Source organism: Rhamphochromis longiceps, linkage group LG3 (assembly GCF_057381845.1).
Source record: "Rhamphochromis longiceps isolate RC_006_pf linkage group LG3, R_longiceps_female_GT1.1, whole genome shotgun sequence".
Taxonomy (NCBI): domain Eukaryota; kingdom Metazoa; phylum Chordata; class Actinopteri; order Cichliformes; family Cichlidae; genus Rhamphochromis; species Rhamphochromis longiceps.
In genome coordinates, this window is record NC_140559.1 from 46,513,084 (window position 1) to 46,530,414 (window position 17,331).

Consider the following 17,331-nt stretch of genomic DNA (forward strand, 5'->3'; position numbering starts at 1 on the left):
CAGTGATCACTGTCAGCCTAACCATCGAGAACCCTCACGTTAACTTTTATCAAGTGGAAAAAAGTTAGCATTCATCCTCCAGCTTCACTGTGTTTATGTTATGCTAACACAGCTGTGTCGCTAGCAATCACGTAGCACATCACTATATACCAGCTAGCCCAACTTCAGTAACCTGACAATAGTCACTGCTGTTTAGTTTACTGTCTCCATTTATGTTGGAAGTGGTAGCAGAGCTGGTATATCATGTTCAGGTAGAAACAAGCAATCTAACTTCTAACTCTGTTAAATTTCATATATTCTGTTTTCATGGATGCCTGGATGTTACACCTGGTAGAGCAGCCACACTGATCATTTTATTAAAGATGAAAGAATTTAGACAGTTTGTAACTCTCGGTGATGCCGCAGAGTTCCTTTGACTTTGGGATCTGCAGCGGAGTTTGGACCTGGAAATGGCTAATCAGAATCAGAATCAGAATCAGAAAGGGGTTTATTGCCAAATGTTGAGCAGGTTTACAACATTAGGAAATTGCTGCGGTGCTTCAGTGCAAACATAGTGTCATAAATAGCACTTAAATAGACATGAAAAAATAAAAGTAGGGATAAGAATTAAAAGTGCTACGTGGAAAGATATGTGCATGAGCTATACATGAGAATAAGAATTAAGAGTGCTACGTAGAAAGATATATACATGAGTGCAGGTGGTGATCAGTGCCAAACATGGAATGATGCAGTGACACAGCGTAGGGTCATGTGTTAGTGGTGGGAACAGTCATATGGTTATTGTTCATGTGTCCAACAGCAGAGGGGAAGAAACTGTTCTTATGGCGAGAGGTTCTGGTGCGAATGGACCGGAGCCTCCTGCCTAATAACATCAAACTTAATGGCTGGATAACATTTCTATTGCTTAATGCATAATTTTGTTGTGAATATTCATCCTTAATCTGTAAAAAAGCATAAGGTTCAGAAGAATTATAGTGATTACAAAATGGTACATTTCAGGCTATAGCAAAGGGGAACCTGTTAGTAGAGGAACGAAAGAGAAGGAACAGGGATAATCGAAAAAGAAGGAGAGAAAAAATTAACAGCCAGCCTGAGTTGAAGAAAGAGTTTCTCATAAAGGAAAGGGAAAAATGGAGAAATAGAGTGAAAGAGGGAAAATAAAGAACACCAGTGATCTGAAAGGAAGAGAAAAAAGTCAGAAGAGAAGGTTTTGGAAACAAGCACAGAGAGACAAAAGGAGAGAAAGTCCAGCAGGGTCTAAACACACAACCACAGAGAACTTTAGGAATCAAGGAGTAGTAGGCAGCTACTTGCTGGTGAACTATTAAGATGTAGAACTTGACATGTGCAAAAACAGAATTGTTATGATGTGTCTTGTGATATTACAAAGGTTGTTAAGGTTTAATTGTCATTTTGAAAGAAATACTATCTTGTTTTCTACTAGTGTGTCACCACCGTCAGCACCTTAGTTGACAAGGTGTTTATTTTTCTAGTTGGAGAACCATATAGTTTCCTCCCTCATGATCTTCCAATAAAAATACGTAATTTTCTCAATAAATGTGTAATTTGCATGCTGCTTGATATGACTGTTTCTTATACAGATTAAATACAAGCTTCTGAAAATATGTATGACTGTAACTCTAATAATAAAAAGCCAAAACAATCTTACTTTTAAATGTGGTATAATTACTTTGAAAACATATGTGCATAAACAATAGAATAGAGAAACTGCTAATAGTCAAAATAGCTGAAACAACTTAATTTAAAATATATATTGTTGCATTTCTTTGTGTCTGACGGTGTTGACAAAAACCTTGCACTTCTCCAGCAAAAACATAAATTATTAAAAAATGTTACACCTGGGAGATTGTACCAAAACATGGAGAGACAGCCAAAACTTTGTGTAAACATTATATGTAAATATGTTTTTGAAAAATCAAAAAATATATTTTAGAAAATTAAAACCTGTTTTGTGCCTAATCTCAGGAATCACTGCGCTACATACAGTCCAGTATAGAGACGAGACGACGAGGCTCCAGTTACAGCAGTGCAAGTAAACGAACAATAAATATAAGAAGAGTAAGAAAATAAATATACACTTTATACACTTTGTGTGTGTGAATGGGTAGATGACTGGATGTGTAAAGCGCTTTGGGGTCCTTGGGGACTAGTAAAAGTGCTATACAAATACAGGCCATTCACTTTAGGGCTCGGGGTAAAGGGATCAATAACAATTTAAATGGTATAATTTCAAGTTTGATGATTTAAGTCTCACACACAACCGACACGGGAGGGGGGCTGCTGCTTCCAAATAGAGCACATTTCATTCATAATGTTGTAAATCCAAGCCCATTATGTGTTCATGATTTGAAATAAATCATAGACAAAGCATATCTGTGAACTAAGGTGTAGGTATATTAGGTTATGTTGTGGTGATCCTCTGGTTGGGGGATTTGTGTTCATACTGGAGTGCAAAATTAAAACCAATGGAAGATGGACAAGAAAAGATCAAAGCCATCAGGTGCTCAGTTTAGAAAACTGCAGATGTGTCATTGGAAAATGGCAGATCATTCTGAAACAATCAGAATCATAATCAGAATTCTTTATTAATCCCTAAGGATAGTATGTGGGTTGCAGTTGGCCCAAGAAGAAATGGTAAAAATAGTAACAGTAACAGACTAAACTGTAAACAATACATTATGTTAGAGTTTACACATTTAGGAAATAGCACTAATATATACAGGTCACTCAATTATAAATATCAAGGAATAACAGAGGTGATAATAAATATCAAGAAAATTGACAAGAATATTACAGAGTAGAAAAGAACATGTGTAAAAAGGGTGTAACATAAGGGAGTGTTCGCCTAGTGCACCAAAGAGGGATGGACAGCCCCTGGGTGGGCAGTAGTGAGGGATGAGCTGTGGATTGGTTTTGTGGGGTAGTACTGATTCCTGTGGGATAGGCTTTCACTTGTAAAGAGGCAGTGAATCAGAAAGGGTGTGAGAGACAAGACTCAGGACAAAGGATCAGCAATGACTTGGCCCCTGTGTGATGGCTGAACGGAAAGATGCGGAGAGTTGGACATCAATGCATAATTCATGTTTTGGGTTTAAAAGAAAAGTTATTCACAATAGTAAGTAGACACTGAAGGAGAAGCGGTGAACGGCCTTATTAGTTTCTGTACTTTTTTCTCTTGTTTATTCAGTTAGGGAGTTAGGGGCAGCACTTGTCTATTTTTGGTTTTTGTCTCAACCAGGGGTTAGGTAGCACTTCCCTTTTTGAAAGAAACTTGTGTTATTTGTCATTTTGGTCTTTGTTAATACTGGGGTTAACGCTTTCAATTTGGTAGCAATAAAATCACCTTAACTTGTAAACTGGCTTCTGGGTATGACTTTGGGGACCAGGGCGGGGTCACGTTCCTTTTAAACCCAGTGCAGTTCAGACCTGCGTATAATTCCTCCCGACCGGCGTATGACTCTCTCGACCGGCTTATAGTTCCTCCCGACCGGCGTATGACTCTCCCGACCGGCGTATGAGTCTCTGACCGGCATATGACTCTCCCGACCGGCGTATAATTTCTCCCGACCGGCATATACTTCCTCCCGCTCGGCGTATGACTCTCCCGACCGGCGTATGAGTCTCTGACCGGCATATGACTCTCCCGACCGGCGTATAATTTCTCCCGACCGGCATATACTTCCTCCCGCTCGGCGTATGACTCTCCCGACCGGCGTATGACTCTACCGACCGGCGTATAATTCCTCCCGACATGTGTATAGTTCCTCCCGTCCGGCGTATGACTCTCCCGACCGGCGTATGACTCTACCGACAGGCGAATAGTTCCTCCCGACCGGCGTATGACTCTCCCGACCGGCGTATAATTCCTCCCGACATGTGTATAGTTCCTCCCGTCCGGCGTATGACTCTCTCGACTGGCTTATAGTTCCTTCCGACCGGCGTATGACTCTCCCGACCGGCGTATAATTCCTCCCGACATGTGTATAGTTCCTCCCGTCCGGCGTATGACTCTCTCGACTGGCTTATAGTTCCTTCCGACCGGCGTATGACTCTCCCGACCTGCGTATAGTTCCTCCCGACCGGCGCATGACTCTCCCGACCTGCGTATAGTTCCTCCTGACCGGCGTTTGACTATCCCGACCAGCCTATAGTTCCTCCCGACCGGCGTATGACTGTCCCGACTGGCATATAGTTCCTCCCAACCTGCATATAGTTCCTTCCGACCGGCGCATGACTCTCTCGACCGGCGTATAGTTCCTCCCGACCGCCGCATAGTTGCTCCCGACCGGCGTATAGTTCCTCCCGACCGGCGTATGACTCTCCCGACCGGCGTATAATTCCTCCTAACCTGCGTATAGCTCCTCCCAACTGGCGCATAGTTCCTCCTGACCGGCGTATGACTCTCCCGATTGGCATATACTTCCTCTCGACCGGTGTATGACTCTCCCAACCGGCGTATAGTTCCTCCCGAACGGCGTATGACTCTCCCGACCGGTGTATTACTCTTCCGACCGCCGTATGACTCTCCCGACCGACGTATGACTCTCCCGACCGGCGTATAGTTCCTCCCGACCGGCGTATGACTCTCCCGACCGGCGTATAATTCCTCCCGACCGGCGTATGACTCTCCCGACCGGCGTATAGTTCCTCCCGACCGGCGTATGACTCTCCCGACCGGCGTATAGTTCCTCCCGACCGGCGTATGACTCTCCCGACCGGCGTATAATTCCTCCCGACCAGCGTATGACTCTCCTGACCGGTGTATAGTTTCTCCCGACCGGCGTATGACTCTCCCGACCGGCGTATAGTTCCTCCTGACCGGCGTATGACTCTCCCGACCGACGTATAGTTCCTCCCAACCGGCGTATGACTCTCCCGACCGGCGTATGACTCTCCCGACCGGCGTATGACTCTCCCGACCGGCATATGACTCTCCCGACTGGCGTATAATTTCTCCCGACCGGCATATACTTCCTCCCGCTCGGCGTATGACTCTCCCGACCGGCGTATAGTTCCTCCCAACCGGCCTGTAGTTCCTCCCGACCTGCGTATAGTTCCTCCCTACCGGCGTTTGACTCTCCCGACCGGTGTATGACTCTTCCGACCGGCATATGACTCTCCCGACTGGCGTATAATTTCTCCCGACCGGCATATACTTCCTCCCGCTCGGCGTATGACTCTCCCAACCGGCGTATAATTCCTCCCAACCGGCGTATAGTTCCTTCCGACATGTGTATAGTTCCTCCCATCCGGCGTATGACTCTCTCGACTGGCTTATAGTTCCTCCCGACCTGCGTATGACTCTCCCGACCTGCGTATAGTTCCTCCCGACCTGCGTATAGTTCCTCCCGACCGGAGTATGACTCTTCCGACCGGCGTATAGTTCCTCCCGACCGGCGTATAGTTCCTCCCGACCGGCGTATAGTTCCTCCCGACCTGCGTATAGTTCCTCCCGACCGGAGTATGACTCTTCCGACCGGCGTATAGTTCCTCCCGACTGGTGTATAGTTCCTCCCGACCGGCGTATGACTCTCCCGACCGGCATATAGTTCCTCCCAACCTGCGTATAGTTCCTCCCGACCGGGGTATGACTCTCCCGACCGGCGTATAGTTCCTCCAGACCGGCGTATGACTCTCCCGACTGGTGTATAGTTCTTCCCGACCGGCGTATGACTCTCTCGGCCGGCTTATAGTTCCTCCCGACCGTCGTATGACTCTCCCGACCGGTGTATGACTCTTCCGACTGGCTTATGACTCTCCCGACTGGCGTATAGTTCCTCCCGACCGGCGTATGACTCTTCCGACCGGCGTATAGTTCCTCCCGACCGGCGTATAACTTTCCCGACCGGCGTATAATTCCTCCCGACCAGCGTATAGTTCCTCCTGACCGGCGTATAATTCCTCCCGACCAGCGTATAGTTCCTCCTGACCGGCGTATAGTTCCTCCCGACCGGCGTATGACTCTCCCGACCGGCGTATAGTTCCTCCCGACCGGCATATTAACATCCTCCGTGCTACGCAAGGTGGCAGACCTGTGCAGCCGAAGTCTCTAACCCATCTGGAAAAGGTCTACTCACCTTTTACAAGCATTACACCCTCAGAGAGACTCCTGGCAGAAGAGACTCATTGGCTTCAACCAACAATGCCTTACCCGAACCTGTGGCTGAATCGAGTTGGTGACTGGGGGAGAACAGCTCTCTTACACATGATGAGATCCATCTTGAGGCTGAGCAGCTTAGTCTTCTGCATCTGTGGGCAAATTCTCCATTCAGTCATACATAGGCTTCCACCTCTGACTCTGACCATTCAGCTTCCCTGGTTCACCGTGGCGTTACTGAGAGAAGGACAAGTTTGGACTCTGACCATTCAGCTGCCCTGGTTCACCGTGGCGTTACTGAGAGAAGGACAAGTTTGGACTCTGACCATTCAGCTTCCCTGGTTCACCGTGGCGTTACTGAGAGAAGGACAAGTTTGGACTCTGACCATTCAGCTGCCCTGGTTCGCCGTCGTGTTACAGAGAGATGGCCAGGTTCAGAGAATCGTCAATGACCTGCCTCCTGTTTGATGGCTGAACGGAAAGATGCGCAGAGTTGGACATCAATGCATCACTCATGTTTTGTGTTTAAAAGAAAAGTTATTCACAATAGTAAATAGTCCGGAGAAGCGGTGAACGGCCTTATTATTTTCTGTACTTTTCCTGTACTTTTTTCTCTTGTTTATTCAGTTAGGGAGTTAGGGGCAGAACTTGTCTTTTTTGGGTTTTTGTCTCACCCAGGGGTTAGGTAGTACTTCCCTTTTTGAAAGAAACTTGTTTTGTCTGTTATTTTGGCCTTTGTTCACCCTGGAGTTCACGCTTTCAGTTTGGTAGCAATAAAATCTCCTTAACTTGTAAACTGGCTTCTGGGTATGACTTTGGGGACCAGGGCGGGGTAACGTTCCTTTTAAACCCAGTGCAGTTTAAAAGGAAGTTGGTATATTTGCAAAAGTGTTTTGGGTTTTACCAGGACATTATTACAATGAATGCCTAACGCACACTGCATCAATAAAGATTTCGTTTGATATACAAAGCGTTGTAGTTGATTGTGTTTCTTTTTAATTTTAGTTTTGACCAGATGTGATCAGGAAGCCGGTCAACAAAGCACAATATTCAGCAGCTACAGAGTCATTTATTTCTAAAAGGAATCATCAGGTTAAATAACAGAAGAAGAAGAAGAAGCAACACAAAAGCTTGGCATCGACTCATGTTCCCAAACAAGACTTAAACTAAACGCTATCCTTTGTATGAATGTTTAAATGTTGGCAGAAATGTTGAACTTATGAGGATAAAAGATGATATGAGTGTTTCCAGTGTCCGGTCAGTCCCAAAGCAGACGTGAAAAAAGACAGGTGGAAAATATATTGTAAAAGCAGACGGTAGAGAAATATGAATGATTTTTAGACGTATGTGTTCAGGAATAATGTATTAAAAATGTTTGTGTGTGTGTGTGTGTGTGTGTGTGTGTGTGTGTGTGTGTGTATATACACACTAGATGGTACACCCATTTGTTTATTTTTGATTATTTGTTTATTTTGGTTTATTTGTGTTTTTATAGGTTGTTTATTTAAATATATATATATATATATATGTTTCAATTCCTTGGAATTGTTTGCCATTTTTGCAAACGATTCCCTTATCGATTCCCGTCGCCACGAATTACGTCACCACGTTGCGGAGCGTCATGTACCTGGCAGGAAACATGGCGGCTCAAACGCTCAAAAGTTTGGTTATACTTTACGAGAACGGATGACAACAGGGTAACTTGCAATACTTGAAAAGTAGATATTTCATTTCAGGGAGGAAACACTACGAATATGCAAAAGCATTTGCTCACAAAACACACGATGACCTTAAATGAATGTCGTGTTTTTAATTCCGCTCCGGACTCGTGAATCTCAACCCAGCAGCAGCGGTAACGTTTGTACGTCCTCTCCCGTTAATGCAGCAGGTAAATAATCAACTAACAGTGCATATTATGTTAACGCGATCTGCCTTCTTACAAAACCTGCCATTACTGTGCATTTAGGTGACCATGATGAGACAGACAGACAGAGTCTGGCTCAGATGCTGCCAGTTCTCGCTGCAGTCTACTGGTAGCGTCTCCTTTCAGGCCAGGATAGACGAATGTCACCGAGCAGTGACTAAGTTTGTGGTCAAAGGTTTGCACCCATTTGCCACAGCAGATGTGTTTAATTGTAGGCAGGGACATTACTGGATATTCTTCTGCAATTGTAATTATTGCTACAGAAGAATATTTATGTTATTATTTTACATTTACAATTTTTTTTCCTGGGGACCCTGTGACACCCCATTGAAGAGCCGTAGGCTGTGTATCTCTTAAGATCTCACTGTTGGGTTTGTAAGGCCATGTTACTCCTAAGTTTCTATCTTGTTCAAAGAGAAGATATAAAACAAAGTTCTAAGCTAATCGACCTTAGTGTTCTCCTTTTTGAAAAAAAAATCGATAAGAGAATCGATAAAGAATTGAATCGTTAAACAGAATCGAAAATGGAATCGGAATCGTGAAAATCTTATCAATACCCATCCCTACTTGCACATATTTATTACAGGTGCATTGAAGCTAAAGGGGATATTTACTGTCAATCTCTGGCTGCGATTAATCACTTTACTGGAAACTTTATTAACTAGTAACTTCATCAGTCATAACAGAAGCTAATATTTCTGTCCTATCATCGTTTAAACAGTAACAGCTTTACTACAATATAAGCTAACGTTTAAACCGTAACTTTAAGCTAGCACCATAAAGACGGTAAAACACGTAATAATATCTACAAATACATCTTAAAGCTGTTATATTATCACTCGTTGTATTACTAACATAACCACATTAACATTATTGACACTCGCTGACTTTTAATAGTTATTCTATAAATGCTGTCCGTTCAAATGGTAACACTGCTGTAATCAACTGATTCCAGCCAGAGTGGCTTCTGGAGTCTTCCCACGCTCCTAATGATCCTCCATCTGGATGGATGATAACCACCTTCTGAACAAACTAGCAGGTGGAGATGGGCCATGCTGGCCCATTTCTATGGTACTGACGTCTGCTAATAAAGGCCAATGTATCGACTGATAACGTCCAAAGCGGGTGAATAAAGTCACCCGGTTGCTAGCTGTGCCATTACCCAGCTGCATACATCACTGCCTCCATCAATGCAATAAACGATGCAAAAGTAATAGCCTGTATTTAATTTTTAGTGAGCTCTATAATATTTAATAAGTGTACCCATCCGGTGCGTAAATCAAAATTTCAGGTTAGTATCTTGAAATTTCAGCACACTATGAAACTTTCTCATAATTTCTAGATGGCCAGTTAATAAGTAAGAAATTTGAGCCTCTGTGGTGTTTATCACCTCGGAGTGTTAACAGCAAAATTGTATCACAATTGACACAAGCTTCGGTTTTCCTGTAGAGGGCAGTGCTAGGCTGAATAAAGGAGCTCTTCAATAATTTATGTTTAATGGACAGGATGATAAATCTGCCCTCTTTTTACCGTTTTTATATTCTTTGTGCTATTATGTTTAATCCAGATATACTTACTACAGCATTATATTTTATTTCTATATGCACTATCATAGTACAGTCAAAAATCCATAGTGCACACTAAAAATAATTTGTACTGGAACTACTTGAACTACTTCATAATACACCCCCAGATAGAATCAAAACACACAGCACCTTGTTCCCATTTCAGATTTTTAAAACACAAAGCTTTAAGTTGCAGGGTAAAATTGTAGGTAACTTTGCTTCAAGAGAAAGTCAGTTAGCAAACAAACACTTGGATCCCTGTACAACATCCATAATCAGCAGGAAGTGCACCAAAATAAAAGGCTCATTATGCCAAAAAGTAACTAACAAACAAAGGTTTTTGAAAAGTTATTTGCAGTGCTATAGAGTTTTCTAAAAGCCATCCTCGTGATCCAAGGGCGTATTTGGCATGGACGGAAGGGACACGTCCCCACCAATATCCAGCGATTATTGAATTGTCCCCACCAATAATTTAATCTCTTCCAGTTAAGGAAAACAAAACCGATAGCAAGAAAAAAAAACAACGATCTGTCAACGTCTCATTCACCTAGCGGTGCACAGAGCGTTAAATTACGTTCTCTACTGGAGTCCTACGTCATGTGACAAATATGGCCAATATGATTGGCTGTGCCTTTCAGAGAGCTCGGTTTAGTTTTAGCAGCGGCAAGCCCGTGCTGCGAGGACCGGTGTTCCAGATTAACTGGATTTGGTGGAACAGATGTGTGGCAGACTTGCGTTTCAGGAGCTGCTACCGACAAACCAGCAAAAAAACGCCAAATGTGTCATCTGTGACACTTGTGAGGTTATCTCAAACACACTCCGTCAGTCTTGATGCTTTTGAACAACAAAATATTTAAAAATGTCGCGAGTTTACCTGGTGATATTGTCATGCGCGACGCGATCACAAAAAAAAAAAAAGCAAACAATTAACACCACGCCGGTGTTGTTCACAGGACAGCAAGAGTAAACGATCGGGAGACTCTAGTCGTTCCCCTCGTACGTTTTATTACTCCGATTTCAGCGTTTTTGCTTCACAACTAAAGTGTGCAGTTTACTTTGTGCACTAACATGGACTCGAATCAACCAGCGCCACCTCTGGCCAAGTGCCACAGCCTACAGCCGGATCGACTTGTGACACACATCTGCAGCACGTTTGAATTCGTTTCATGCACAACACATTTGTACCTTTCAATTGTGTGTTTGTCCTTTCCTCTAAAACACCTCAGAGTTACATGATACTTATTACTTAATTGTTAACCCCTTATTCTATTATACCTGGCAGTAAACATTTAAGATAATTTTAATTAAACCCCAATTTCCATTAGGGTTACCATTCTATTGCTTCCAGGTTAAAAATTTGTTGCCAGTATATAACAGCACCGTTATTAATTGGTTTTGCCTCACAGGCACGTGTTTTTTAACCACATTATTCCCACTACTAGGATTTCATTATTTATAAATATAAAGTTACTAATATTTTCTTATTATAGTTTAAGCTACCCAGCAGTATATAATTAAGATCAGTTAATGATTTGAAGTGATCTACAGAAGATCTACACACAGCAGAACTTCAGATAGTCTTCATACACCAGGACTCGTGTGCTGAGCTGTGGATTCTGGCACTTTGTTGTCATGTGATGAGAGCTGAGTGCTCGCTGACACGTTCATTGCAGCATTGAAGCAGAAGATTCTCCATGAAAGGAACACTGGACCCGTATTCGTGGGATACGGGACACAGATTACAGGAAATGTGAGATACTCACTTGTTGAGGCATGCCAACCTCACTTCTGTAGAAACGTATTGTCTTTCTTCACATGCCCTGCTGACATTTAGATTTCGTTTTTCAGAATCTAAAACTTATGGAGGTATGTTTTCTTTTCTTTTTCTTTCTTTTTCTCCTCTTGCCACTGAAAATCGAAAGCGGGTGTTAAATAGGTGTAATACACAAATTTCAACTTGCATTTTTTTCTGGCTCTGCTTCACATGAAATTACATCTGAACAAAATAATAAGACCTGCGATTATCCAAAGTTTCCCATCAAGTGGAGGAGGTGCTGTCATTTGGTTTTCTCTCAAAACACTTGAAGATTATTAAGGATCTTTTTGCTCAAATAGATGTACTGTAATCCAATTATAGTTTAAACTGTGTCCAATCCTCACATACAGTATCTCTCTCACCCACATCTGTAGGATGAAGATATGCTGAACACTCCTCATTGATAAAGAGGCGTGTTAACAGCTCCTCAATCCCCTCAAACCTGAGTCTGTCTGTCGTTTGTTTCTTCTGTGTTAAGCAAAATAATGTTTGTGGGTTACGCCATCACACACAATCCTTTCACTTTAATTTGTAGGTGTGTTTGAAAAGTTACAGAAATGTGCAGTGTGCCTGCTACGTGTCCCTGAGGCACCCCACCCTTCACACGATGGTGCTGGGTGATTTGTTGTGATGTTGTTTTGTGCCAGTAAATAACTAAATTGTATCAGTTCTGAATACATCTTATTTATTTAAGACAATGCATCCTAATGAGTGAATAAGAATAGTTTTCTTTTTACTTTTTATTTTTAAACTCAAAAGATTACAACAACGGGAATCCTGTTACATGAAATAGAAAGATTTTATTGGTCAGATTAAAACCTCTATAACGCTATTTTAAAATGAGCTTACATTTTCTTATAGCTTTTATTATTACTACATTACTACATGACATGGGCCCTGAACCATGAGCTTAATCCACAGGTAACGTGCACCGTGATCAGCATCAAGTTTGAGGGCTAGTGGCGTTCCCTGATCACCACCTCACGATACATCTGGCACCAGGCACACGAATAACAGCAAAGTACATTGATGACATCATCAGTGGCAGAGCCCTACAGGATGGAGAAGAGGAAAAAGAGAGAGCTGTTCAGACAGATTTTTAATTAGTTTGGAGTATCTGCTCTGTGAATAATAATAATGGATTGGATTTATATAGTGCTTTTCAAGGCACCCAAAGCGCTTTACAATGCCACAATGCCACTATTCATTCACTCTCACATTCACTGTGAACTAGATATTTCTTCTTTGAGCTCTGCTAAGAGCTCCATGATGCTGGGCATTACATTTTACAACCAAAAGGTGAATAAGGCAGTCTTCAGTAGTAAGTAATATAAATTTGGGGATTTTTTGGGGTGTGTGTGGATGCAACTGACTAATGTGATTTTTAACTCCACCCTCTTGGTCACCCTTCAAATATGGTTATTTCTGGCTATAATGCTCAAAAGAAAAGCTTTAAAATGCAGAGTGGCCAAATACATCTCTTTTATGCAGTGCATAGTCCCGCTCCATCTCAAACCCAGCCTTACTTCGATGTTGTGGCGCTCTCTGATGGACTGTCGGAGTAAGCAGGACACCACACCACAAACATCCAGCAGTGGCATTGCGCAGCACCATCCATGCTTACTGGCTGTCTGACACTGCATACAGGGGAAACACCAAAGGCCGTAGCAACCTTGAGGGAGGAAAATGTGCAGAAATACAGCATTAGAGTATCAGTGTTTACTGTAGTTTATAATCACTATATATCAAATGTCAGCGTGAGCAAGGATTGTTTTCTAAAGAGGTCATTTGTTTTAGAACTTTCTTTGGCTTCTTTATTTTTGTTTTTCCAGGAATTTTAGTTTTCTGATGCCACCAATGAAAATAAAAAAGTTGTAGTTTGGACCTCGTTGAGTTTGATGCAGTGTTAATGCAAAGTGTTTCATGCACATTATTACATTTCTTGCTCTCATATGAAAATCTGACTGGTGCTCTGAGCGGTGTACCAAGACGAGGTACACATTCCTGTGAAAACCTTCAATAGGGTGAGAAGCAGCCAGGTGTTGTTAGTCAGATGTGCTCGATTAACTTATCATCAGTAAGACTTTGCCAAATTGCACTCTGATAGTCGTGTTTTTGTGGCCTAAATGCTGCAGTGTAGCTGCTGTGTTGCAATTCTAAAAGGCCAATTTAATGTAATGCAATGCCTGGAAATCATTCTGTTGGTCCTCAGGCAGCCAGACTCCTTTTCAGAAACCCATGCAGTCACGAAATGAGGCCATCAGAGGCCAAAAACTACTCGCTATGAGACAACAGTGGTAACCGCTCCACAGCTGTGCTGCCTATGCTTTTAAATTCCCATAGCAACAGGGAAACTTAATCTTCTGTATGTATAAGTGGACAGTTTTATAATTTAGATAAATTTAGATATTTTGTCAACATTCTTGAATTGTCTGAAACAAAGCCTGAGGACATGGTAGATTCATAAATTACTGCTGTTTGTTTGCTTTGGTTTGCTGGGAAGACTTACAGGTTTTCATATCAGAGGTGCAATCTAAGAGCTCGGTGCTCCATGCTCCAGAGCGGGGGGATAACATCCCCTGGGTGGGCTGCTGGCGGACAGCCATAACTGGAGGAAACAAGCCAGGAATGGAGACACAGAGTGAAACTTTATAGCAGTTACAAACTGGCGCTAGAATACAATAGAGATAACAGACTGGTTTAAAGCATTATTGTCTACAGTGTGGCCATTATCAGAGCGTTCTCACTCCCGAGGCGTAACATGTCGACGTTTTGTCACGTCCCGCGGCGTTCCTGAGGAACGCGAAAGGAGACCTTCGGCGTTCTTATGGTACGCGGCGGGTTATGGCTGGAATCCAGTGCAATGACGCTCCCGCGGTAGTAGACGTTCCAGCCCTGTATTCCAGCCCTAAACCTAACCTTATCCCTAGCCCTGACCATAACCTTATTCCTGACCTTAACCAGGACTTTAATGATGTTAAATAGCGTGTTTCTAAGCGATTTGAAGAAAAAGAGCGAACATGTGTAGGTTCAGTCCAGACGGTTCTCATATTTCCTCTTTTTCCGAGGTCGTCATTTAGGAACGTGGTGGGTAGCCGAAAACGTAATATGGTGACGATTTGTCACCTAGCGTAAAATGTTACGCTTTGGGAGTGAGAACGGGTTGCCATTATTACACGTGTAACAAGATGTTTTCTATTTCATGCAAATCATTACAAATACCTGGAGTGACATGTACAAATAATTTGTGTGCAGTACAAAACAGTTCAATATGCAACGAATTACATGATTTATATTTTTTTCTTCCTAATTTTGTCTTTTTTTGTGCATGTGGGTCTGGAAGGCTTTAACATTTCCTTTAGTTCCAGCATCTCATGCATAAACTGTTTCATTACTACAGGTTATACTGAAATAGTAAAATCGATTCACATAGATTGCTGTATTTAGCTCATCAGTATAAAAAGTTTCTCTTACCTCTTCTCTGGTTCTCTGAGCTTTGAAGAGAAAATGGGAAAAAAAGGGCTGAAACCCAGAATTTAACTCCAACTAAGGGAGGGGAGGGGACACATACACAAACACACCTCTAGCTCAGCAGTGTCACAGCCCTTTTAGTTTAACAGTTAAATTTGATGTTAAATGGATAGGCAAGTTTATTTGTATAGCACAATTCAACAACAAGGTGATTCAAAGTGCTTTACTAGAAACAAAAACAAATAAAAAGCATGATTTAAAATTGAATAAAACAAGCAAACAAACAAACTAATTAACAAACAAACAAAACAGTATATAAAATCAAAACAGATAAAATCAGAACAATAGATAAAATCAGTAGTTAAATGTAAGTTTTGAAATTTAAGCTTAAAAGTGTGGATTTGGTGCTTTATTCAAATGCAGCTGAGAATAGGTGAGTCTTCAACCTGGATTTAAATAAACTGAGTGTTTCAGCTGATCTGAGGCTTTCTGGGAGTTTGTTCCAGATATAAGGAGCATAAAAGCTGAATGCAGCTTCTCCGTGTCTGGTTCTGACTCTGGGAACTGATAAAAGACCGGATCCAGATGACCTGAGGGATCTGGAAGGTTCATACTGGGTCAGGAGGTCACTGATGTATTTTGGTCCTAAACCATTCAGAGCTTTATAGACCAGCATCAGAACTTTAAAGTCTATCCTCTGACGGACAGGCAGCCAGTGTAAGGACCTCAGAGCTGGACTGATGTGGTCCATTTTTTGGTCTTAGTGAGGACTCGAGCAGCAGAGTTCTGAATGAGCTGTAGTTGTCTGACTGATTTTTTAGGTAGACCTGTAAAGATGCTGTTACAGTAATCAAGCCTACTAAAGATGAATGCATGGACTAGTTTTTCCAGGTCCTGTTGAGACATCAGATCTTTTATGCAGACCTAAACTTAGAAAAACACATTAAGACAATAACAAAGTCAGCTTACTATCACCTCAAGAATATATCAAGGATAAAAGATCTGATGTCTCAACAGGACCTGGAAAAACTAGTCCATGCATTCATCTTTAGTAGGCTTGATTACTGTAACAGCATCTTTACAGGTCTACCTAAAAAATCAGTCAGACAACTACAGCTCATTCAGAACTCTGCTGCTCGAGTCCTCACTAAGACCAAAAAATGGACCACATCAGTCCAGCTCTGAGGTCCTTACACTGGCTGCCTGTCCGTCAGAGGATAGACTTTAAAGTTCTGATGCTGGCCTATAAAGCTCTGAATGGTTTAGGACCAAAATACATCAATGACCTCCTGACCCAGTATGAACCATCCAGATCCGTCAGGTCATCTGGATCCGGTCTTTTATCAGTTCCCAGAGTCAGAACCAGACACGGAGAAGCTGCATTCAGCTTTTATGCTCCTTATATCTGGAACAAACTCCCAGAAAGCCTCAGATCAGCTGAAACACTCAGTTTATTTAAATCCAGGTTGAAGACTCACCTGTTCTCAGCTGCATTTGAATAAAGCACCAAATCCACACGTTTAAGCTTAAATTTCAAAACTTACATTTAACTACTGATTTTATCTATTGTTCTGATTTTATCTGTTTTGATTTTATATACTGTTGTTTGTTTGTTTGTTTGTTTGTTTGTTTGTTTGTTAATTAGTTAGTTAGTTTATTTGCTTGTTTTATTCAATTTTAAATCATGCTTTTTATTTGTTCTTGTTTCTAATGTCTCTGTAAAGCACTTTGAATCACCTTGTTGTTGAATTGTGCTATACAAATAAACTTGCCTTGCCTTGCCTTATCCTTGAAATATTCTTGAGGTGATAGTAAGCTGACTTTGTTATTGTCTTAATGTGTTTTTCTAAGTTTAGGTCTGCATCCATCATTACACCCAAATTTCTCGCCTGGTTTGTGGTTTTTAGGTGTATAGATTGAAGTTCTCTGGTGACCTGTAATTGTTTTTCTTTGGCGCCAAAGACTATTACCTCAGTTTTGTTTTTGTTTAGCTGGAGAAAATTGTAGCACAGGCAGTCATTAATTTCCTCAATGCATTTACCAAGAGCCTGTACAGGGCCTCGGTCTCCTGGTGACATTGTGATATATATTTGTGTGTCATCTGCATAGCTGTGGTAGTTTATTTTGTTGTTCTTTATAATCTGTGCCAGTGGGAGCATGTAAATGTTAAACAGAAGGGGTCCCAAGATGGAACCTTGGGGAACTCCACATGTGATACTTGTCTGCTCGGATGTGAAGTTACCTATTGATACAAAGTATTTCCTGTTTTCTACGTATGTTTTGAACCAGTTTAGTACAGTTCCTGAAAGACCTGCCCAGTTCTCCATCTTTGAGTAATATGTTGTGGTCAACTGTATCAAATGCTGCACTGAGATCCAGTAAAACTAAGACTGACATTTTTCCACTGTCTGTATTCAGACATATGTCATTAAACACT

General features: G+C 42.0%; 1 protein-coding gene across 1 annotated transcript; it reads right to left on the reverse strand.

The window, feature by feature from the left end:
- Nucleotides 1-12,158: 12,158 nt before the first annotated feature.
- On the reverse strand, nt 12,159-14,978 carry LOC146675041 (placenta-specific gene 8 protein-like). The gene is made up of 4 exons (XM_085402451.1): nt 14,898-14,978; nt 13,933-14,031; nt 12,950-13,095; nt 12,159-12,475 (listed from the first exon to the last, which is right to left on the reverse strand). Exons 2-4 carry the CDS (start codon nt 14,027-14,029, stop codon nt 12,380-12,382), a joined length of 339 nt encoding a protein of 112 aa, XP_085258577.1. The 5' UTR covers nt 14,030-14,031; nt 14,898-14,978; the 3' UTR covers nt 12,159-12,379.
- Between the last annotated feature and the right edge of the window lie 2,353 nt (nt 14,979-17,331).

Coding starts and splice junctions, on each gene's coding strand:
- LOC146675041 (XM_085402451.1), bottom strand. CDS start 14,029: ATGGCTGTCCGCCAGCAGCCCACCCAGGGGATGTTATCCCCCCGCTCT. Junction 13,096..13,932: donor CACCTCTGATATGAAAACCT/GTAAGTCTTCCC, acceptor TCCTCCCTCAAG/GTTGCTACGGCCTTTGGTGT. Junction 12,476..12,949: donor GAGAGCGCCACAACATCGAA/GTAAGGCTGGGT, acceptor TCCATCCTGTAG/GGCTCTGCCACTGATGATGT.